The sequence below is a fragment of the Tetrao urogallus genome (assembly GCF_951394365.1).
Source record: "Tetrao urogallus genome assembly, chromosome: 1".
NCBI classification, from domain to species: Eukaryota; Metazoa; Chordata; class Aves; order Galliformes; family Phasianidae; genus Tetrao; species Tetrao urogallus.
Window position 1 is genome coordinate 134,110,146 of NC_136813.1, and position 23,369 is coordinate 134,133,514.

At 46.6% G+C, this 23,369-nt stretch overlaps 2 protein-coding genes across 2 annotated transcripts in view; one reads left to right on the forward strand and one right to left on the reverse strand.

Annotated features, from left to right (window-relative positions):
• NINJ2 (ninjurin 2) overlaps window positions 1-4,811 on the forward strand; it is a gene marked incomplete at both ends in the record, with an annotated part of 36,219 nt that extends 31,408 nt beyond the window's left edge. The window contains 2 exons of the mRNA XM_079542941.1: window positions 3,662-3,893; window positions 4,648-4,811. Coding sequence (XP_079399067.1) covers window positions 3,662-3,893; window positions 4,648-4,811 — 396 coding nt within the window. The remainder of the gene's footprint in view (window positions 1-3,661; window positions 3,894-4,647) is intronic.
• Window positions 4,812-12,377: 7,566 nt separating this feature from the next.
• The window catches only part of B4GALNT3 (beta-1,4-N-acetyl-galactosaminyltransferase 3), a gene marked incomplete at both ends in the record, with an annotated part of 56,713 nt that continues 45,721 nt past the window's right edge, over window positions 12,378-23,369 (reverse strand). The window contains 11 exons of the mRNA XM_079545586.1: window positions 12,378-12,486; window positions 13,307-13,433; window positions 14,116-14,269; window positions 14,738-14,810; window positions 15,508-15,661; window positions 16,035-16,333; window positions 17,688-18,699; window positions 18,911-18,987; window positions 20,264-20,364; window positions 21,261-21,370; window positions 22,352-22,495. Of these exons, the coding sequence (XP_079401712.1) occupies window positions 12,378-12,486; window positions 13,307-13,433; window positions 14,116-14,269; window positions 14,738-14,810; window positions 15,508-15,661; window positions 16,035-16,333; window positions 17,688-18,699; window positions 18,911-18,987; window positions 20,264-20,364; window positions 21,261-21,370; window positions 22,352-22,495 (2,360 nt within the window). The remainder of the gene's footprint in view (window positions 12,487-13,306; window positions 13,434-14,115; window positions 14,270-14,737; window positions 14,811-15,507; window positions 15,662-16,034; window positions 16,334-17,687; window positions 18,700-18,910; window positions 18,988-20,263; window positions 20,365-21,260; window positions 21,371-22,351; window positions 22,496-23,369) is intronic.

The window sequence follows — 23,369 nt, forward strand, 5'->3', positions numbered from 1 at the left end:
AATACACACGTGCCTGATGCGACAAGCAGGTCTCTGCAGGCTGCAAGTGCTGCAACCAGGCAGGAGGCACAGCCCTGCTGCTGTGTCAGCCGGAGGGCAAGGGCTGGGACAGGCTCTCATGGGGCTCTGCTGCCTCGTGATTCCCCTCCTCCTCTCCTCTGTTGCCAGCCAGCAGTTAGGTTTCACTGCTGGCCTTCCAAGCTCCTGTATGGAGTTGTAGCAGGAATGCACTGCCAGCATTGGAGCTGGGTAAAGGAGAGGCTCTGAATCATAGAAATATAAAGGTTGGAATAGACCATAAGATCATCCAGTCCAAACATCCTCCTACCACCAAAAACCACATTCCTCAGTGCCACACCTGCACAGTTCTTGAACACCTCCAGGGACAGTGACTCCACCACCTCCCTGCACAGCCTGTGCCACTGCAGCACCACTCCTTCTAAGAAGTTTTTCCTAAGATCCAACCTGAGCCTCCCCTAGAGCAACTGGATGCCATTTCCTCTCATCCTATCTGCTGACAGCCTCACCAACTGTACATTCACAACTTCACCTGTATCAGTATCCCACCTGGCTTGTATGTGGGTGTGCAGTGAGATATAGGAGGTGAATGAAGCAAGTGGAGTAGCAAATAACTGCGCCCTCAGAAATGCTGGTTGAGAGCATCTCTTCACGTTCTGCCTGTAGAAAGGAAACTGGGAACCGCTCCTACTTTGTGAGAAAATGAGTTTGTGCTTTAACCTTCAGCAACCAATGTTTACAGAGTGCTCTGAAGGCTGCCAACCAGCAAATCCTGTGGAAAAATACCCTGGACAGTGAACCCGGATTTGCCCTAGTGCCCATTGCCCTATTTATGTCTCTGTTCTGCTGCTTATCAGCTGTGATCCTTGCAGCATGCACAGCCTGCGTTCAGGCCTCTGTTTCCTTTGGCATTCTCCAGCATTTCCCTTGGAATCGATGGGCAATAAGGGCTTCTCCTCAGACATCCCCTGCTGCCAAAGCATTCCCATAAAGAGGATTATCGTTCATGTTTCTCAATCCCATGTCATCCTACTGTCTCTTCCAGCCTGCCCTCCCCTAGAAAAGGGGCACAAGACCCATGAGGCACACAGAGTTGCAGTTAGATCTGCTCTTTTTTCCCCCTCTCCTTTGAAAAAGGCTCAGTAGAAACTGTCCAAGCAACTCTATCCAATTTCTCACAGCAGGTAAAGGGGGCTGAGGCTCAAGTGGAGGGAAAGGTTTGATTCAAGTCAGAAGCTCCTGATATGATTCATCTTCACATAAGCAACCAGGAACAGATGCCTCAGCCTCCTCGTGCCAGTCACTTGTTTGACAAAGGCTTTGTCTGATTTGTAGGGAGTCCTTGTTCTCACATCCTTCATTCCTCATTAAGGAGATAAATTGTCAATGCTCAGCACTGTAATGCTGCCGGGCAAAAGGCTGACTTCAGAAATGAGGAGTACACTAGAAGGGATCAAGTTCCAAACCTTGCACATAGGTAGGTAGGTAGTGCTCTGCTTTGACAGGCTCATGTGATCTTAGCCAGCTGAGAGGGTGTAGTACCTACATCCAGGACTTGAAGACATCCCCAGGATCAAACCTTCTGCTGGCTTCCTTGTCCCAGACATAACATACCTCTGTTCTGTTGCCCCAGACATCACTGGATCATTTGGGGTGGAAGAAACCCTTAAAGATCATTCAGTCCAATTCTCCTGCAGTGAACAGGGACATCAAACAAGCCCTGAACCCACACATTCTGTCTTAGAATCCTCATTGGCTCCCCAGTCTTACATTTTCTTTCTAGCATCCTTTATCTCTTGTCTTACCCAACAAAGAAACACAGACCTTACAGAAAAGCCTCTTAATAACAGCAGCCTTAGTGTCAGAAAACACAAGAATTACATGCTTTAAGCTAGCAAAACAGCCCTGCAGCTCAAAAACAATGGAAGAGGCAGTCTGTTTTTGTTGCCATATCCTCAGGTGAACAGAGCTGTCCCCTTTCTCACTACGAGGAAAGGGAGATGCAGCTCAATAGGAGGAAGCACTCCCCTACCCCTAAGCTGGCCTCTCCTTAGGGAGCCACACTTCCCAGTTGTTCAGGCCAGACACAGTCCTCCTCTTTCTGTTGCACATCTTTTTCACACAAGGAGATCTACAACTGTCTTCTGAAATACAGCCCCACTGCAGCCCCATGTCCACATAACACTCTCCCAGGTTTACTGGTCCTGCCCAGGGCAGAAGCCAGAAGTTCCCAGAGATGCACAAGGAGACCAGAGACAGCAGCACAGTTCGAAAGCCATAATTTCTCTTCACTTCTGCCTGGGGGAAAGTGCACATCCTAAACTGTATCTAATACAAAATGAAGAAAGCAGCACTCAGTTTGATGCAGGTACATCCCTACTGCCAGCACACATCTAGAGGAACCTCTTTCACACTCCACTGAACAAGAGAGACCTCCTCCTGTCCTTTGCTCTGTATTTATAGAGTTATCCATCAGCCAGTGGTGAGGGCAAGGCTGCCAGCCATCACTGACAACTGAGATGAGACTGATTGCCAAGACTGAAGCCTGTCTGCTACATGGACAAGTTGTTTTTCATTCTCCTTGAGAAAGAAGATCACAGCTTGCAGATGTGTCTAAACCTTTTCTCATCTGAGGATGGTAGAGAAAAGGCCAGTGGCTAAAAGCAGCCAGATGACCTACACCTTGTAATGAGACAACCCACACCTTGTAAATACCAGTTTCCCTCCACTGATGAGACACATAACATAGCTTTAAACACATAAGTGATTAAAATTAGGTGTGATGAATCCCACCCCATGTCTCCATCTTGGTGACTGATGTACTGAATAGTGCCCATGGTTTCAAGAAAAAATATGGGTTGTCACATCTGCTCTGGTACATTATCTAAGACAGCAACCAGAAAAAAGTGTTCAGAGACAGCTCTTCTCAGTGGTGTGCACAAATAGGACAAGAAATGATGGCCTAAAACTTGAACACAGGAAGTTCCACACAAACATGTCAAACAACTTCTTTGTGGTATGGGTAACAGAGCACTGGAGCAGGTTGCCCAGAGAGGTTGTAGAGTCTCTTTCTGTGGAGATAATTCAAGACTTGTCTGAATGCCTACCTGTGTGAACTATCATAAAGAACCTGCATTGGCAGGGGGGGTTGAGTCTCTATTTCTTGAGGTCCCTTCCAACCCCTGCCGTCGTGATTCTGTAATACAAAGCCCAGCCATCAACAGTCCTTTGAGCATCAAACCCAGAAAGAAGATTTCTCTCTAATCCCCCTGAAGTCTGGGGTTTGTCTGTACCCTGAAGGAAGAGAATTTAATAATGCTTATAAAATCCCTTGCTCTGGGTAATCTATGCTATCATAGCACTGGACAATCTTGTTTTCCACAAGAACACTATTTTTCTAACCTTGCTGAGCTCTTGATCACCATAAGTGTTCTTGATCACCATAAGTGTTTTGTGCCTATTAACACCACAAGATGACTGTGAGGGAAAATTGGGTACTCTTGGCAGGTTTTAAAACAGCAAGCTTTAACTCTTTCCCAGCTTTCTGGATAGCCCTCATAGGAATGGAGCAGTTTTCCTGACATGGACAGGCCCATCAGCTTAGTGGTTGTATCAGGTCTTGCAGTTTCTCTTGTCTCCCCAGGGCATGAATCCTCATCTGCGGACTAATGGGCCAATGAACATCAACCATTATGCAACGAAGAAGAGCGTGGCAGAGAGTATGCTGGATGTGGCACTGTTCATGGCAAATGTCACACAGCTCAAAGCCGTGCTGGAGCAGGGGACTTCTTTCCAGTACTACACCACCCTCATCGTGCTCATCAGCATCTCCCTCTTCTTCCAGGTGGTGATTGGGATCCTTCTCATCATCACTGGTAAGGTAGCCACTAAGATGTGCACATCACTACAGAGTACTGCTGGCATGGGGATGGAAGGGAGAAGCCCCTTGCCCCCAAAAATTCTCCCATCCACAGTCAGGGCTCTGGGAAGGTTGGAAGCAGCTCAACACTGGTGATGCAGGTCTGCACTACTGCATCATCAAATTACCTAGGTGGAGAAGGACCTTCCAGATCATCAAGTCCAACTGTCAACCTGACCTACTGAATCCCATCACTAATCCATGCCTTTTAGCATCACAAGCCATGCCCCTTCACACAGCACCTGCAAATAACACATTTCAGCTTCAGCTTTCACCTCACCCAAGCTGGGGCCTGACAGAAAAAATGCAGGCAGAGATATTCCCTATATTACACTGACATTTAACCAATCCCCCAGTTCTCCCGGTGCCACATAAATAGTACGTAAACAGTGTTTCAGAAAGGCTTGCCCAGTGTTTTATCTGAAATAGGAGTTCCTACACCTCAGCCTCAGACATATGTCCAGTATTAAAGTGAGCAGAATACTACCTTTTCCTGTACTCTGTAGCTGTTTTCTTTATCTGGGGCATGAGATCTGAAGCAACAGGAAATCCCGAGGTATGTTCTTTCCTATGTTCCATGCGCCTTTCCATGGGTACCATGGAATTTTGCCAGGAAGAGAGGGCTTGCAGGGATTTATGGACTTGGAGTCAAGACACAAGTGACCTTTTGGTTTTGTTTTGTTTTGGTTTTTTTGCACTGAATCATGCAGCTCGTTTGAACCTGAATGATGTGGCAAAACAACCCCGCCTAAATATACTCAACAATGCTGCAACAGCTCTCATCTTCATCACAGTCATCATCAATATCTTCATCACGGCCTTCGGGGTGCAGAAGACCGGCCTCTACCCTACCAGGAATTTTCGACCTTATTAAGTCAAGGGGAAGTGGAGTCAGGTAAGAAAAGGGTGAGCCCCATCACTACCAGTCCTTGCAGGAGCCTTTGAAAGCATCATTGCAAGGAGGAGAAGCAGAAGGCAATGCTGCACGAATTCACAAAGGCTCTCCAAAGTTGATATCTTGTGGGCATTTGAGGTCACTGAACAAATTCAGAGAAGGAAGATTCATTTTCTTAGTCTATAAAGAACAAACACCAAACACTCCAACTGCTGGCATTCATCACCAGCAAGCAGTTCTGTTCTCAGAAGACTGCAGATCTGAGGCAGGTGCAACAGCAGTTGTGATTGGGAGCTACGTTTGGGAAATAAAATGAGATGCATGGGGAGATACCTGAAGATGGCAGCACTATCTGAGAAAGGGAAGGTGTTGGGGGGCAGTGGGGAAAAGGGCTCTTTACAATGGTCAGTGCAGTTGGCAGAGGTCATTTTAAGAAGCTAGCTCGAGAGTGCCTTGTTCCTGAGATCCAACCAAATGCTTGGGTTCAGAGATCAGGTCAGATGAGGTCAAGGTGCTTTAGGTCAAGAAGCAAAGTTCCTGTTTCCTTACTTATCCTGCAGTGTGTAAACACAGCTTAAGAGGAATATAATAGGGCAACAGCAAGCAAAAAAAGCTTGGCAGACCCATGATACTTAGCGTGAAGGCCAAAAGCCTCCATAAAACACTGCTGGCTTGGGATCTAAAAGGGTGGGAATGCTGAGGCTGGCAGCCCCCACCTGTGGCGTGGCCATGGTGCCAAGTGACCCACCATGCTCCAAGTGCCTCTCTCTGCCTGTGCAACATGGAGAAGTTTGCCACAACCTTACCATCATTCCTTGTCTTTCCTGCAGGATCTGAACAGCACAACCAGTGGGGAAAGCTCTCCTTGATGTTTTGAATGATCTCAGCAGGATCCCAGCAAAGAATCCAGAGAACAGAGCTAAACTTTCAAAATTGTACTTGTTTTGTGGCATACCTGCCCCTTAACTATAAGGCTTATGCAGTTTTGCAGGGGTGAAGATTTCCATTGCTTTTCAAAGCTAGAGCAAATTTTGCAGCAATCTCTAGAGAAAGCTGCAGAAACAGCAGCAGGTACATAACTTCAAAGCACAGTTCTCTAAACCTCTTACTGCAGCTGCCTGCCTCACATAGTGAATATTGGCTCATTTTGTAGAGAAGAGTGAACAGTGTACTTGGTAGGACAAACAAACATAAGATATTCAGCTTCTTAAACATGATTTGCTATATCTATATATAGATAGCAATGCTGATTAGCAGTTTATCTTTCAAATGGAGGAATGGCTCTCTCAAACTGAAGGAAATTATAATGAGACAATAGGAAAGTATGCATGTCAACATAGCTAAAGAGAGATCAAATATTTTCCTAATTGTTTAAAAAATAAAATGAAACAAGAAACAGTTATGAAAACAATCAGATATTTCCAGTATTAAGAAATTAACAGTGACAGAAAATAGGTATTGTATTCTGATGTCATCAATAGGGGTGTATAAGGATTGCTGACTGAGCATCCTAACAAAAGGTAGGAGAGAAACATTACACATGAGTCACTCTGGGCTAATTGCCATGATAACACATGACAAATGTGTAGGGTATTACTTTATAAGTTACCATTTTAATTTAAGGTGTTATCACTAACATCAATGTTGTAAATATGTAGTCTCCATACTGACAACACTAGGAACTCTTTTTAAAGAAAGATCTTTCCAGTACAAGTCTTTGAATTGAAGATTTTTCAGATTTTCTTTAAGTAGTAAACATTTTGTATCCTAGATTTTTATAAGTCTGCAGTCACAGTAATCAAGATTTTAACAGCCTGGTGTAAGCCCACTTAAGCAACGAAATGCTTTCCTGATTATTAAATGTTTGGCTTTTTTTTTTTTTTTTTTTTCATTCTATAGCAGAATGAGTCTGACTATTTCATTTTGCACATTCTTACCAAAACTGAGAAAGAAATGTCATGAGAAAGTCCACACATCAGTCTTGAGGAGTAACTCAGAGTGACTGACACTTTGAAAAACAGATATAAGTAGGTTTCTTTTACATTCCATACCTGTCTTCAAAGAACTAAGTTTGTATTTAAGAGGTGGTGATTTTTTCTGGAAATAGTGCAGATGACCTTGCTAACAACAGCACGTGGGTGAGACTACAGGCCCACATCAGGTTGTATCTGCCAGTCACAGTGGCTCTTTTTGCAGCTGAAAGACAGTTGCAGAGAAAATATAGAGTGGAATGCCAATTTAAATTCTAATACAAGGTTCAGTAGAGTTTGGATTTGTTTTGTGTATCAGGTAAGGCACTCTTCTTCCACTTTGTCGTAGAGATCATAGAACCATAAAGGTTGGAAAAGAGCACTAAGATCTTCAAGTCCCCAACCACAGACCCAACACCAGGATGTCCATTAACCACATTCTCCAGAGCCACATCCAAACATTTCTTAGACACATCCAGGGACAGTGACTCCACCACCTCCCTGGGCAGCCTGTTCCACTGCATCACAACATCCCTTAATAACCAACTCGAAACAATCTGGGGCAACTTGTGGCCATTCCCCCTCATCCTATCACTGTTACTTGGGGGAGGCAGCTGAAATCCACCTCACCACAACCTCCTTTAGGGTAGCTGTAGAATTATAAGGTCACTCCTGAACCTCCTCTGGAGCCATCAATCCCAGTTCCCTCAGTCAGTCACCATAAGATCTCTGCTCCAGACCCCTCACAGCCTCATTGCCCTTCTGCAAGCACACACCAAGGCATTAATGTCCTTCTGGCAGCAAAAGGCCCAGAACTGAACACAATACTGAAGGTGCAGCCTCACCAGTGCCAAACATGCAATGATGACAGATCTGGAGTGATAGCGAGCTTGTTGCCTATCTCAGTCCTCAGTCTCTGTTGACAGCAACAGCAAATGGAGGTGAACATACTTGAGGAGAAACCTCTGTTACCCTGCTCTCCTTCAGGAAGAGGCAGCAAAACTGGTTTCAGCTACTAGAAAACTATCTAAGGGCCAAGGGCTCGTGGCCACTACTGGCCAGCTGGGTTTACACAAAGGTAAAAAAATTATACAGCCTCAAATCCTGCGACTCACTGCTTCATGGAGGCAAAGCAAGGAGTATTGATGAGTGAATGTAACAAAAATAAAGGTTTGGCTGGGAAAGAAGCTACAAGAGGAAATTCATTACCAGACCTTAATTACGATGTCATTAAGGAAAAGAGGGGCTAAGTCCTAACAGAGGTAAGCAGTTGCCATGAAAGAATTCCCAGTGTTAAAGAACCAACTCAGGTCTAAGCCCTCAGCTACAGCCTTCTGCAAGAATTGTCCCTTTGCAAGACAGACAGCTCTCTGCATTACTGCTTTACAGTATTCCAGTGTAGAGAAAGGCAGTAGTAAATATAGCTGCTTTGATCCTGTTTAGTATCACCCATAAAAGATGGAGGCCACAATCTAGTAATAAAGAAGGAATTTCCCCTTTCCAATAAAGAGGGCTCACCCAAAGACTCCAGAAAAGCAATCACCAAGGAGATGCCCTTCTCCTGTGCCAGCTAGCCCTTAAATGAAGTTAGGGAGGATGGCGATTGGTTCCACTCCTTCTGGTCACACGGGTGAATTGTTTCCACCTGTGCTTCCAGGGCTGGCTATGCCCCTTCACCATGTGCTCAGTCACTGGTACATACCATGACCTAATGGTTCTCATACATTTTGCTTTTCTGGAACATGTATTTATCCAGCATTTCTGCTCTGTTCCACAAGATAAGTATTGGTAAAATGGATGAAAGTCTGTTTCGTTGCCAGCCCTTGCCCCTGTGGCAAGTCTCCTGCCTGCCTGTTGGGCAGAGGGACCTGGCTTTGCAGTACTGCCTACATGCTCAGCTACATGAGAGCAGGGAGCAACATTGGGTATCTAATCCCTGCTGTGTGGTGATGCAAGTAACACGGAGACATAGTGAAGCACTTGTAGGAAGACCATATATTTATAAAATGTGTGGGAGAACCAGTATATCCCCCAGATCGTACAGAGAGGTGGCCGAGAGGTTGTCTAGAAGGCACAGACCCACTTTAAGGCAGATAAGTCAAAGGTACAATCCAGATTTATAACACAAAGCATTGGTACATAAAAAAATGAAACAACTTCAGACAGTCATAGGCAGTGAGAAGTTCATACCAGGCAAATATTAAAAATGATGACAAAACAAGTCATGTTATTGTTTTCACACAAGGCATTTCTCAGAATAAAAGCTGGCCCCTCACTGTTCACTTTGCTGAGCTATAAAACAACCCTCCAGGCCCACAGTTCACTGGCAATGAACAAGTCCTGCTGATGGAGCCAGCACCCTGCAGTGCAGCCTGCACATGGGAGATCAGGGCCCCCAGCCTGGCCGCATCCTGCTGCAGGGAAGCTCTGTTCTGCACAGTGGCCCATGGTTTTCCTTCCACCCCCAGCCAAGGACCCACTGGAACCCATGTGGTTGATAGGTTGATACACAGGAAATGACAAGCAACTCATTCCCTTCTGCCTCAGGGATAGGACATGGACAGGATGTACATGAAAGCCGGGAATGTGAGGCAAAACTCACCACATACTCAGACAAAACTTCTTAAAACTCCTCTGTGACAGAAATGAGAATCAGGAGTCAGCTTCCCTGTTTTGGTGACACCAGGTTCCCTGGTCTTGTGCTTTGGGATATACTGATGGTCGGGACGAGCCCTCTGTGCTGCGGTATGTGACACTGGTGGGCTACCTGGGGATAGTTAGCTGGGCATCGTGGTGACCTGGCCACTGCCCTGGATGGCCATATCCTCTCACAGTATGGCTGTGGGACCACCTACTCCTGTTGCTTGTCATACCTCCATTTGAGGGGGAAGAGCTCTGGGTTGTTTCAGAAGAGGGGCAACAGCCTAAGGGTGAAACCTGGCTCTGCTCCCACAAGATTTCTTGCTAGCTATCAAGCCAGCAAGCACACAGCCCATCTTCTTCAGACAACCAACAGCAGTCGCTGAGCTTGTGGACTACACAATAGCCTCTGTCCCCATGAGCTCTCTCCAAGCTCCTCCACAAAGGCTGCCAACTAGTGCCAATTAGTGTTAATCATGTTTACCACCACAATGCTTAAACACCAGCTCAGAGTCCTCATTGTGCTAAGAACAGAAGAACAGTTGTGATGGCAACTTTTACAGTGGGGACACTGGCCTTTAGGAAATTGGATTGAGCAACAGTAGTTCCTTACATGCACACTAAGGAGTTCCCATGAGGTAGGCAGCTCTGGGCTAAAGGTGTGACAGAAGGAGCAGTCACCCAGCCAGCTAAAGCACGGGTACAAAATCCTCAAAACCTGCCAGCAGTGCTGGAGCCAGGATTGTACTCTACTTTCTACTCCAGTCTCTGATGGTTATCATCTCTGGTGAAGAAAAGGAGTTACTCCTATCACAGAAGCCAAGGACAGTGGATTACATCCTGGATGCGCATCATTCTCACCACTGTCTACAGAAGAACACAAGCTGTTGCCTTTAGGTACTACAGATTACACCTAAGCCAGATGTGAAAGCACAGAGGAAAAATCACCCATCTTCCCTCTGTCTGATATTAGGATCACCAAAAGATTGCCAGCTCTCCCTCAGCAAAGTGGCCATAATGCCATTCTCTGCTTTTTATTCTTATTGTCTACATGGGAAAAGTACTTTCCCTCATTAAAAAGACTGCTCTAGCTTGGGCAGAAGGCTGAAAGCTGTCTCTTCTTAGCTATTCAGTAACTGCATTCAAGCAAAGGCTGCATGGAGCGATGGGCATAGCACTCTCACATACTTCTCGCCATAGCTGCACACTGCACATTGAAACTTCCTTAAATACAGCTAACTTCATCAGGGACAAAACCCAGACTGAGGCAGCCAGATGATTTGACAAGATTTATTTTGTGTGCCAGAACTCACATGTTCCGTTTTCTACCACAACAGTGGAGCCTGATGGGCTTGTGAAGCACCATGGAATTAATAACAAATATCTATTCTGAATTAGCATCTGTTCCATCAGCCTAAAAGCAAGCAGCTCTAGTACCACTTCAGACACTGCTTGTGTGCTGAACACCTCCATTGCTCACTACTCAACAACTCCCTTCATTGCTGAGAGTCGTGAGGAGCATTCAGTGTCACACTCCCCACAGAAGCATGAGACCAGCAGCAGCCTTTTCAGCTTTGTATGGGGACCCTGAAGCTCCAGTGTAGAGTGCAGTCCTGTAAAATGGTTTTAGAGGTAAAAATCTTACCTTGAATTTACGGTAATTTCAGGGGCTGAGAATTTGCTCTGGCATGAGGCTGGCTGTGGACACAAGGTCTTCCCACAGCTTTCTCATCAGTGCAGGCGTGGGTCTGACCACCGTTTTATTCACCTGGACCTCTTCTGCCCTCACTGATCCTTACAACCAATGCAAATGCCAAGTATGGAGAAGCCATCTTCTCCATACTGGGCTCCCAGGGCTGCTCCAAAAGTGAAGCACCAACAGTTGTGCCAGTTCCTCAGACAACACAAACAAGTCTGCTCTTTACATGAAAGTCGAACTATAACAGGACCTAACTGTAACGTCTTAATTTATTAAATTAACCTTTAGATACTGCATAAATGTACAGGATTTACAGAGCAGAAAAATCTGTCTCCTCTTTTTCTGACAAAATCTCAATATATCAACTAATAAAATATTGCCACTTCTTCCCTGTGAGGGTTTCCCTGATATTTTTAGGACAAACATGTATGTCTGTCAGATAAGGCTGCAAAATTCCTCCTGAGATGCCCTCCAAGTGTCTCTGTATTACCCCTCCACTATCCTCAGGCAGTGAATCAATAATTCAGGTAGAGCTGAAACATCACCCCCTGTCACCTTGCTCCACTGCAGGCAAATGTGGCTCTCATTTGGGAAGTGCATTTCAGACTTCATCCACATTCAGTGAGCATGTTTTTTCATAACGACTGAAGTGCAAAGCACACAGAAACACCTAAGCATCAGCAAGGTGAAGTGCTTATCAGCACCTCCTCATCCAGAATGTTCTGTGGTCAGCACACGGGCATACGGACACAACACAGTTCAGAGAAAATATTTTGGTCCCCTGTCCGAAAGCATTGATACCAGAGAGATGGGGAAGGGGTTGGGAGGGAAGGAGAGGTTTTTGTTTTTGTTTTTCCTCTTTTTCTTCAAGTATTGAAAGAGAAGGTGCATTCCTGTAAAACATTCTGGGCTTAGCTGGGATTTTTGTTTGATTTGCACCACGCAAGACTCAACAGGAAATATGGCACCTCTCCCCACTGTACCATCCACCAGACTGCATGGCAGGAAATACAAATCCTTCACTGTGCGACAGCTCGCACATATAACTTCCCAAAAGGACACGGGTCCCATGCTGGATGCAATGATTCACAAGAGAAGCTCCCACTCTTCTAGCCTGACACTTCCTTCTTCTGTCCCAGTGGAGGCAGAGTTTATGCTCTTGGCTGTGTGCCTTGATAAAGTGCACATCAAGGCAAGATGGTGGATGGTGCTGCCGAGCATCTCTGGAGTTGAAGGCTACAATGTTTTCAGCTGGCGCCGGTTCCACATTCCCCGCTTTGAATGAAACCAGTGAAAAAAGTTTCTCAGGGACAGACGTTCCACTTCCAGCCCGGCCTGTAAGATCCTAGCAGAAAGGAGAAGGGTAAATTGAGGAAAATCTTGATGGCAGCAATACGAGGGAGCTTGTGGGGGATCTGTTTTAAGCAGCCCTATTGTCAATAGATCACAACCCAGCTCAAGAGTCCAAAACAGCTCAGGGTATCTCCTATCCATAAGTAGGCATCTGATGACACTTTGCCGAGTGTTCATAGGCCCTTGAGAGCAGATTTGTTGGGAACAGGTACAGGCATGCTGCATGAGGCAGGCTTGGAGGAAAGACAGCTGGCAAGATGGGATTATGCAGGATGCCGGTCTTTTCCTCAGTGATCTGACTGAAAAGAAAGGGCCCAAAACACAGAAGGGCCTGCAAACACAGAAGACTAGAATTTGTACAGCAGTGCATCATATACTTCTCAGAAACTGTAACCCAAGCTCATGATCCTGAAATGTCTCTCTGGCAAGTGCTATTTTGAGTGACTGCTGTATGTTGTATGGAAAGTTTGGGGGACTATAACTGAATCACCATCCACTGATTCAAGAAGATGAAGTCTCCAGGATCATCAGTACTTAATCAGCCATCTGTCCATGGCTAACCAACAGCGTGGCTGGAAAACATCAGAAACATTTCCTCTTTTCCTTTATCAGTGGCTGTAGTGGTATATTTTGGATACACGCATGTAGTGGTCTTGAGCTCTGGACATCCCCAAAGTCTCTCTCTCACTAACCAAGCTTACGGTGGTCTTCACCACCTTCATTTCCTTAGATCCGTGCTTTCCAGTCACTGTTCCTTCAGGACCTAATGGGTCTCCTTTCTAAGCATGTGAATCATGACAGTGAATACTTACCTGTCCAGAAGTTCCCAGTCTTCTCCTCCCCAGCGGTCCCGAAACTCTTTTGTATTCATCCCTCCAATCTTGTCCAGATCAGACTTGTATATGCCAAGGAGACCAAACCCATTCACCTCCCAGTAGCCTGAGGACAGCACAAAAGAGGCACAAGCATGTCAGTGCTGAGACAGTGTTGATACCAGAGACCCAAATCACCAAGGCAGAACCAACTATTTTAAAGCTTCAGGAAGTCAGAAAGGCTTACAGGCAGCTTGGGTTGTCCTAGCAAAGCCTCTCACATCTCCTGTCTGGCAGCATGATACTTAATGTAAGTGGGCCTTCTCAGGTTCAGGTGGTTGTCCCTGTGCCAGGATGAAAAAATATCTACTCAATGGTAATTTGCTTCTGTGGCGCCTCAGGATGACCACCTTTGTCTAACAGAAATCCTATGCTCTCTGTCACTTTTCTCCCCCTGACTTGAATTGCCTCCTCTCACTCCTGGGCTAGCAGCCATACTCAAGAGGCCAGACAGTGCCCTCTGAAAAAAGAGAGAGATGGATAGGAATGACTAAAAGGCGGGATTCCTTAGACAATCAGAACCACTAGGAGTTCAAAGCAGTGACCAGAAGAAATCATATTCTCTTTGATCTCAAATGTCAACTACCTACCGCAGTTCTATGCCTAGTGCTCTCCCACCTGTTGGCTCTGGCAGTACATGAAGCACCAGACCTTGACAGCAACTGAGCAGCAAATCTAGGGGCTGCAGATGTGTTCCTTCTTTCCCCATTCCCCGAGGTCTGAGCCCAAGAAGCTCCACTCCCTCTTACCATCGGGTGACTGTGGGGACATGCCGCAGTGCAGCCTCATGACCATGGGAGCAAAGGCCATCTTGCCTTCCACGCAGTGCTTCCGGATTGAGTCAATGATTCCAGCTGGGAAGTGGATGTGGAGGTCGCAAAGGAAAATTATGCTGTGTGGATCCTGGAGCCGACCACACCAGTTGGGAAAAAAATAGGGTGACTTTAAGTAAGTCTTTCTTGAAGGACAGGATGACAGAGAGATGGGAGTGAATTAAAGAGCCATACATTGCTAGACTGGAAACTGAAGTCTTAGTGAGTGGCGAAACTGCCATTGGCTGCTTTTTCAATGATAGATATGTTATGACTGCAATCTGAATGAGCCAACTTCATAAAGCTGCTACTCCTGATTTCCTTCCTGTCTCATAGTTCAAGTAGGTAGGGCAAGAATGGCATGGATCAGAGGGACTGGTCTCCTTGGAGAAAGGGACAAGATCCTTACTCCAGAGGGACAAGAAACACATCCACATTTTATCTGTTCTGTTGGGCTATTTCCTTTCTTAAAAGCCAGCATGTCCAGTATGACAGACAAGAAGCAGTGCTGGACATACACCAGACATCCTCCTATCCACCCCACATCCCCCAGGCTTACCGTCACGAGGTCTATTCCTGCCTGCAGGCCAGCAGAACGCTCAAAATTCCCCATCAGCTTCAAGTACCGATAGCTGCGGGCCAAACAAGAAAGAGAAGTTTGGTGTATGCATGTTGATGAGACAGAAAACACTGCTAGCAGTGATACACCATGGGTACCGTGTTGAGCCACCTCTTGCCCCTTGAGCAGAGGAAAAAAGCCATTGTGTGAGCATGTGAGCTCAGCACTGCCTCTGTGCCAGTGTGTCCTGATGGTCCTGCCACATATGCAACAAGGATAGTTCATAGCAGAAGTCCTGCCAGCTCTATTTTTGGAACCTCTAGCACTGGAAAGGACCAACCAAGGCTGTATGAGGTCAAAATACAATAAGCCAGACAGCTGTTGCAGCAAGAGAAGTCCCCAGAGGACTCCATACTCATTTCTCACAGCTTTCTTGTCTTCTCTGGCTTAACCCGTCCCCCATCACTTTGACACTTGCTTTCTGTCCTCCCTTGAAAACTTGAAGAAAGCCGAGAGAAAAGACATGCATCTGAATAGATGACTGTGATAGGTATTGCCTTACAGTTTTATAACAATATTCTATGCAGCACACATACGTGCACATTATAACAGCAATATGTGCACATAAACATACAAAGTGTAGATGAATATCATCGTTGGGTTTCTAGCTGCCAGAAGCTGAGGGAGATCAATGCAAAAAGATTTGTAGATGTGGTGCATTTACAGGAATACACTTTTTTGTGAATTTTGTGACCAGACAGCACTCTCACCTGCGCAAGCTAGACCTTTTCAGAGCAGTCTCTATGTTCATGTCATCGCTGCTGTAGTCTGTGATGATGACATTGAAGTAGGGATCCTTAGTGACTCGGAACAGCTCTTCCATGTCAGAGATGAACTGCAGCACCCACCGTGCCTGGTTTTTCACTGGATGTATTGCAAGAGGGAGAGAAACAAAGGAAAACTGATTTCAAAGATGGCATGGACTGATTTCAAAGATGGCATGGCTTTCAGCAAGCAAGGCTTCTTGCCTCCTCTCAAACCCTACCAACATTGAAGGGATGCACAAATAGGTCCAGGCTGAAAACTTGGACCGAAGGGCCCAGAAATGGGTGTGGGTTCTTTCCCAAAATGTGTCGGTGTTTTTCTCTGGGCTTACAAGCCATGGGAGGCTTGGGCCCTATCATATTTGTGAGGAGAATTAGCTAGGAGACAAAAGAAATCGGAAGTGACCCTAACAACTCTGCCCCTGAAGGAAGAAACAGCCATGCTGTTCCTTCAAGTCCCAGGATCTCCTTACCTGGCACCACAAAGTGAACCACAGCACGGTGGTTCCAGGAAAAGCCTTGGGGCCAGCACAGCTCTGGCTCTTTTGCCACAGCCATCAGGTGACGCCGGCGACCCCAAGCCAGGTTCCTCATGTTCCTCTCTTCTTGCTCATCGCCACCCACGCCCTGCCAGCCACGCGCAAAGATGTACTCGGAGAAGCGGACAAGACGCTCTCCCTGCTCCAGTAGCTCCAGCTCCAGCAGGTAGCGGCTCCCTCGCATGCGGTCCTGGCGTTTCTCCACATTCACGATACGCTGCAGCTGGAACCGCCTGCAGGAGATTCAGCCAGGATGGGTATGTCCCCTGTACATGGCCCACTCTCCCACCTTCACCCTACTTGGCTCATTTTGCTCTGCCAGCTGTTTCCTCCTGGGCTAGCACAACTCTTTTTGTCCCCAGCTTTCCCCCACGGGATGATTTAGCACCTGTTTCCTAAATCCGTAAACACGTGGGATTAGATCTGGGATCCCAGCCAAGAGAAAATAGTTGGCAAGGGGAATGAAATAAAGGTGACACTGAAAACAACAAATGTGTCTGAATGACTGTGGGGCTGGTAATAGTGAGTGTACTCAACACCTCTGTCACAGATCTTGGCATGGGAAGAATGGTTGGGTTGGTGAAGGTGGCTGATGACAGCTTATCAGACGATAACAAGGAGTAAGACTGAGCGATCATACAGAAAAGACTGGGATGAGCTGTAGGTCCAGAACAGCCAAAATGGGATGAAATGCAAGGTGATGTCCTGTCATGTAATATGAAATGGATGCTCATCAGTTAAAAGTGTTGAGAAAACCATGAGCGTACTGATCAGTTACACTGTGACTGTGACTGATGTGACCCTGAAAAAAAACAAACACAATCTAAAGATGTAGCATGAGAGCTATTTCCAGGAGTTGAGAAGTAAATAACACCATTCTATGTATAACCCAGAATACTGTTCAGGAGAATTAACCAAAACTGAAACCAGTGTGGAAAAAGACATACAGAAAAATCACGGAAATATAGGCCAATTCATCAAAAGGGTTGAGGAAAGCTGGAGACTTATAGAAGCTCTTAGGAGGTTTTTTCGTTCATTTGCCAGAAAGGTAATCAAGATGGTTAGTTCTACAGTGGAAGTGCATATGTTCAGATAAAGGTTAGGGTACTTGGTTGTTTATGAAGTCAGTGTGCTGATTCACAATATCTGACAAGTCCCTTCTGATCCTATGTCCTAAATAGTACTGGGTTCACAAACTGAGAGATAATAGGCATTAAACCACAAGCATGAGGAGCTCCAGTCCTAATTTGTATCACTGAGGTACCTTAATCTACAGCTGACAAAATGCTTCTATGTGCTCTCAATGCTTACACAGTGCAAAGAGGAAAACAGCCATGCACCAGTGATGCCAGCTAGACTGAAACCTCCAGTCTCTCGCATTTACTACCACTGGCTGTTGGAGGGTGATAGTCAGACCTGGACATGATCTAGTACCCAACATTCCCATTTCTCAGCTCAGAGAGATCTTCTGGTTTTTACATAGAATCCTTGTCTGAAGTTTTATCTCCCACATCTAGTTTATCCTTTGATTGATTCTAGTTGCAAACAATACGTACACAAGCTCCAGTTTTTCACACTTTGCCTTACCCTTTAATCCTTTGGTTGAGCTTCTTGAGGAAGACACGTGTGACTTCCAGGGCTTCCCTCTCTTTCAGCAGCAGATTTCCTGATGTGTTGCACTTCAGATCAATCCAGTCAGTGCGCAGCACATGGAAATCCAGGTTGCTCGCGCTGAAAGTCTGCTCCCAGTTCACCAGCTGGTCAAACACTGGTACATAATCAAAACCCTCTTCATCCTCCTCCTCTGGCTCCCCATCCACCTCTTCTTCTTCCTCTTCTGCTGCCACCTTCTCAGGCCTAGACTTGCCCTTTGCAAGAGATGCCACCTCTGTCTCTCCCTTGCCCGCATCCCCACCAGTGGCCCTCTTTTGCTCAGCCACGTAGGCCTCCACTTGGTTCAGCCACTGCTCCAGCCGTGGCGGGTCCTTGCTGGGGCCAGCAGTATCCACGAGGTGCCTGCTGGCTTTGCTGGATGCTGGGCCAGCTCTCCTAGCTTGCTTAGTGCCTGCTGGCTGCAGGCTATCCTCCATGATGCTGAGGTCTCCTCGAGGTCTCAGACCTTTGGGAATCCTGACCCCTGAGTCCCTGGGGCTGCTGAGAGGCTGCTCCCTTTGAGACCTGCTCCTAGAAGGAGGGTTCTCCTTTTTGGCAGGTGCTCTGCCCTGGGCGGCCCTGGCATGCTGCGGAGGGCTTCTGGAGTTGTCTTTGACTCCAGCTTTTAAGTGAGGTCTCTTTGTCACCGGGTTTCTCTCTGGGCCAGCTCGACTGAGGCTTTGGTTGGCAGGGGCCAGAAGGGCTGTTTTGACACCAGACTTTTTTGTCCGTCTCCTTTGTGTCACCTCCCCTGTGTCACCAACAGAGAGGAGCCGCCGATGCTCCCGGAGGGAATAGTCCTCATAGACACGATCGCTGCCCATCACTGTGCCGGGAGCAGCACTTGCTGGTTCTGCCTGCCGCATGTTGGGGTGCGCAGGGGAGACAGTGCTCTCCACATCCTGCTCTCCATACTGCAGGTCATCCAGGTTCCCCTCCTGAAAGCCTGCAAGAATAATCACAGTTACATCTCTGGCATCCATCTCCTAGAGTGCATTGCTTGGCCTCCCAGACTGCCCTTAAGAAAAGTGAATGTGGCAGGAAATACTTTCTTCCAGTTGCGGCACTCCGGCAGGGAAGGGCTGTGACTTCCTTGCCATGGAAAGTCAACAGGAGGATAAAAGGCTCCTCCAAGCTCTCATATTAGGGGGTCCTACCTGGTTGCTCAGTCTTGTCATCAGAGTCCAGGCTCTTCTCTGTCCGGTCCATTTTTATGTACTTGGAGAACCCAAATCTGCAGAAGGAAGGACATCAGCTTGATCAAAGTTATTTTGCCCTCTTCAACTAAATTCTAGCCATTGCTACAGAGGAGATGGTCAATTACTTTGATTATACCTCCTTTCATAGCAAGTTATAAGCTACCATCATCACTTTCAGATCTTGGGGCAATCAAGATCTTACTGTCAAAAACATCAGCTTTCCTGGGTTATCATTCCAGTTTCTCAGACATTTTCTTGAGTGCTGCTCCATGTGCACAGGAGGAAATTCCAACATAAGGACACTGAAATGCTCCTTTACCTTCTCTTCTCCTTAAAGCTCAGATCCAGTGTAGCACTTACAAACTGAAGTCACTGTGCTACTGAAGTGGCTCAGACAAGTAACTGCAGTGATCTCCCTCTCTCTTCTCCCATACTGCCACTGTGGTTTGTGTGTTATGTCAGCCCATTGTATGCTTGTGCTTCAAGCTTTTGGGAGGGATCTCCCTTGTTGCATCGTTTCCTTCCATGTGTGCTTGATGACAAGCAGAATAAACTCCCCCTTCCCAAATGCTGTTACAATACAAACTATTTGTCAAGCAAAAAAACTTGAGGTGCATGTGCCAGCCCACAATAGCCACCTTCTCCATCCTTCACAATGGGCCCCAGGCCCAGTAGATCTCTCCTAAACCTACAATACAATCTGTCTTTCCAACCCTCAAATAGGAAGATGAGCACAAGGAGGCCACCATCAGCTATCTCACAGGAAAAGCAACCCTCCTTATCCTGCAAACAAGTCCTCCTGAAATGAACAGAATCCTCACACAAGATGCTTGTTTCCCTGTGAAGCAGGGAGCATGCACATGGTGGTTTTCTTGAAGGGCCATCACTGGAGCAGGACTCCAGTAAAAGTGAGCTGCATGTTTTCATCCCTCCCCCCAAGATGTCTGGTTGTGAGTAAGGCTTGGCTTCCACAGTGACAGCCATTAGGAGGCTCCAGATGCTGGCATGGAAAGTTTGCTGGCAAATACATTCCCTGATGTACTGGAAGAAATATACTCTGACCCAGCTTCCTGGTTAATAGAGCAAGAAAAGTAGCAGCGGTTTTCCTTTGAGACCTGAGCACAATTTCACTTAAAGGAAGCACTGGCTATTGAAAGAAACTATAAATGCTCTAATGTTTTACAGGACTTAAGGGACCTTTAAACAAAGAGAGTCCCAACTAAATGAATATGAAATTCCACTCTAATTCCAGCCTTAAAACTGACTCCTCCCGTTCTCGCTGCTAATAAACGTCCACTTGCAGCATCCTACCTTTCCAAGTAATACGGGTTTTCCTGATAGAAGCATTTGTTTTCTTTCTCCATATGGCTCAGACGGCTGTAATCATTGGGGTAAACGAAGGATAAATGAATCTGGGAAGAAGGGAAGAAAAATAAAGGAAAAGCCCCCATCAATGCCAGACATCATTCATAAGGTGACCCAGACCCGATTGCAAGGTGAGCTGCCCTTTGGGGAAGGAACAAGCACTGCTCACTATATGCCTCTCAAAGGCACCCAGTAGCAGACTGTGAGTAGAGACTATGGAAATGAAAAACAAAAGGAAGAGTGATGGGCATCTGTCCGTCCATCTCTGCAACTATGTGTTGAAATCCTGTAACAAAGCAAGAACTAGATGGGACAGTCCAACTGAGAAAGTGCAGGAGAACACGGGAGCCCAGAAAGTGTGTGAGGTCTGCCCCAGGCAAGGCTGAGGAAGCCATGGTCACCCAGGGTGCAAGTCCCATGGGCAGTGTAGGCTTGAACTGGCACCAAGGGATAGCAAAGCAGACTGGTGATATGCTCCCAGTCCCACTGGCTCTGCCAGGCCTCAGCCAGTCTCCTCTGCTATGAAAAGAGTGAACTTTGCTATGCTGCATGTTCACAGATGTGGGTCCTACCTCAAGGCCAGTTTGAAAACTCTTCTAGGCCTTGGTCCATGCACTCTACACCTTCCCAGGGAATGAAATCCTCAGCCATGACAAGTCTCCATGTGAAGACAAGCTCAGAGCTTTTGCTTGAGGTCTGAGGGGCTTTGTAAGACTCACACACTTGTCTGCCAGTGAGACCAGCAAGCAGTGTGTAGCACTTATCTCCCTTCTCTTGCTGTTAACCTCTGCCATGTATTGGGATGCTGAAGACCTGAAGAACAAGTGGTCACATCTGCCCAGGAGCTTCATACAGGAGGTACCTACGGAGGCCCATGGATAATCAGGTCTCCCTCCTTCCTCCTTAACCCTGGGTAAGTGCTGGCTCAAGGAATAAAACTTACAAACTGGAGGCCCTGGTAGCGCTGCAGAGGGAACCCATTCACCAGGTAGCTAGGCTTGTATGGACAGTCTGGCAGGGCTCGGCGCAGGCGTGACTTGCTGAGCAGAGGCACTGAAAAGAAAAAATGTAGGCAAGCATTGCTGGAGAAACCCTACTGCAATTGATGCACCAACCTAGCTATTTCAGTGCCCAGCTTGTACTTAACTATATGAGAGGTTATCAGATAGAATCATAGAATCATTAAGGTTGGAAAAAGACCACTGAGACCATTTAGTTCAACCCCAATCCATCACCACTATGCTTGATATCCGTATCTCTCAGCGTCACATCCACACAATTTTTGAACACCTCCAGGGATGGTGACTCCACCACCTTCCTGGGCAGCCTGTTACAATGCATCACCACTCTTTCAGAGAATTTTTTTTTTTTCTAATATCCAATCTGAATCTCCCCTGGGGCACCATCCCCTCTAGACCATCCCCTCTAGTCCTATCACTGTAACTTGAGAGAAGAGGCCGAAACCCACCTCACCATAACCTCTTTTCAGGTAGCTGTAGAGAGTGATAAGGTTTCCTCTGAGACTCCTCTTCTCCAGCCTGAGCAATGCTGGTTCCCTCAATCACCATAAGACCCGTGCTCCAGACCCCTCACAGACCTGTTGCCCTTCTCTGGATGTGCTCCATGGCCTCTGATCCTTCTTATAGTGAAAGACCCAAAACTGAACACAGTACTTGAAATAAAGCTTCACCAATGCAAGTACAGAGTGGTGATCCTGCTGACTACACTATTTCTGATACATAATGTGAAACATCTTTTTAAGTTCATGTATTCATCTTGTTCTACAGCACTTGCACAAAAATATGCCTGGAGACACCGCATAAATTCGGCTCCAAGAAAGAAGAGATGGGTTTACTCTGTGTTTTGTCTCGTACCCTACAGCGACAGATGCTGCACGCTGCTCCCTGCTCCCCTGTGAAATAAGGAGGGTGCCCTTTGATAACCATGGCGTAGGAGGACAATTTTGCTCAGCTGTTCGCCTGCATGTGCTGAGACAGGCTGCAGCTGCCTTCTCAACTCCCTTGCAAGTCTTACCTTTGTAAAGAGTGTCCCGGGGGTCAGGCTTCAACATGTCAGCAGGGTGTGCCTTGCCGCCCGTGTCATCAGCAGCCCGGCTCTTGTGGCTAGCCAGAGTCTGCGGGATGTGCCCAACCTCATCCATCTTTAACAGTGTCTCATCTAGAAACCAAAGAGAGAACAGAAGGGGGAGGAAGTGCTCATTCATCCCTTGTCCCAGGCAGCAATTTTCCCCAGCATCAGCCCTTCCAAATGGTATTGCACAATTGTAATGCCTACATGGTACTCATCAGCTTCAACAGTGCTTGAGGGAAAGAAAGGCTCTGACCAGGAAAGCTGGAGATACTGAACACAGCTATCAGCGAAACCAAACAAACACAGTGATGAGTGGTGGCTGGAAATTACCTTATGAGAGGAAACGCTGGCAGTGCTGTGCAGCAGACACCCCAGCCTGGCAGAAATTACTGGTCACATTTGAATTATCACCATTAAATTTCTTTTATACGTAGACAGAAAATGTTGAATAGGAGGAGAAAGCTGAGAAATGGAAGCTTCTCCTGTGCTGGAAAATGAGTGAGACCCTGGGGTGAGGTTTTCAATGCCCTAGGAGGTTGGTGCTCCAGCAAGGTAATGAAAACCCATGGTAAGCCAGGAGCAATGGGAAGCACAAACTCAGGATTAAGTATTGGTTATGCCTTTTCTTGAGTGCTGCTGCCAGATTTCATGTCTCCATGGATCTGGCTCTGAAGTGAGCAGAACTGAGTTAATATCTGCAAATGTAATAAATAAATATCATAAATAAATAATAAATAGCATGCTGCCAAGGGCACTGGGGTTGCTGTTAGCAACTTTTGGGTACTGAACAACATGGAAACCTCAGAAGAATGGGATAATATATGATACAGCCACAACGCTGAGGTGGAAGAAGGAACACTGTATGGGAGAGTGCAGTGCTGCGCCAGCCATGAAGGGATCTTCTGAGCTGTAAAGCATTCCTTCTACAGGCAAGCAGTAAACAGAAAAAAACAGAAGGAAA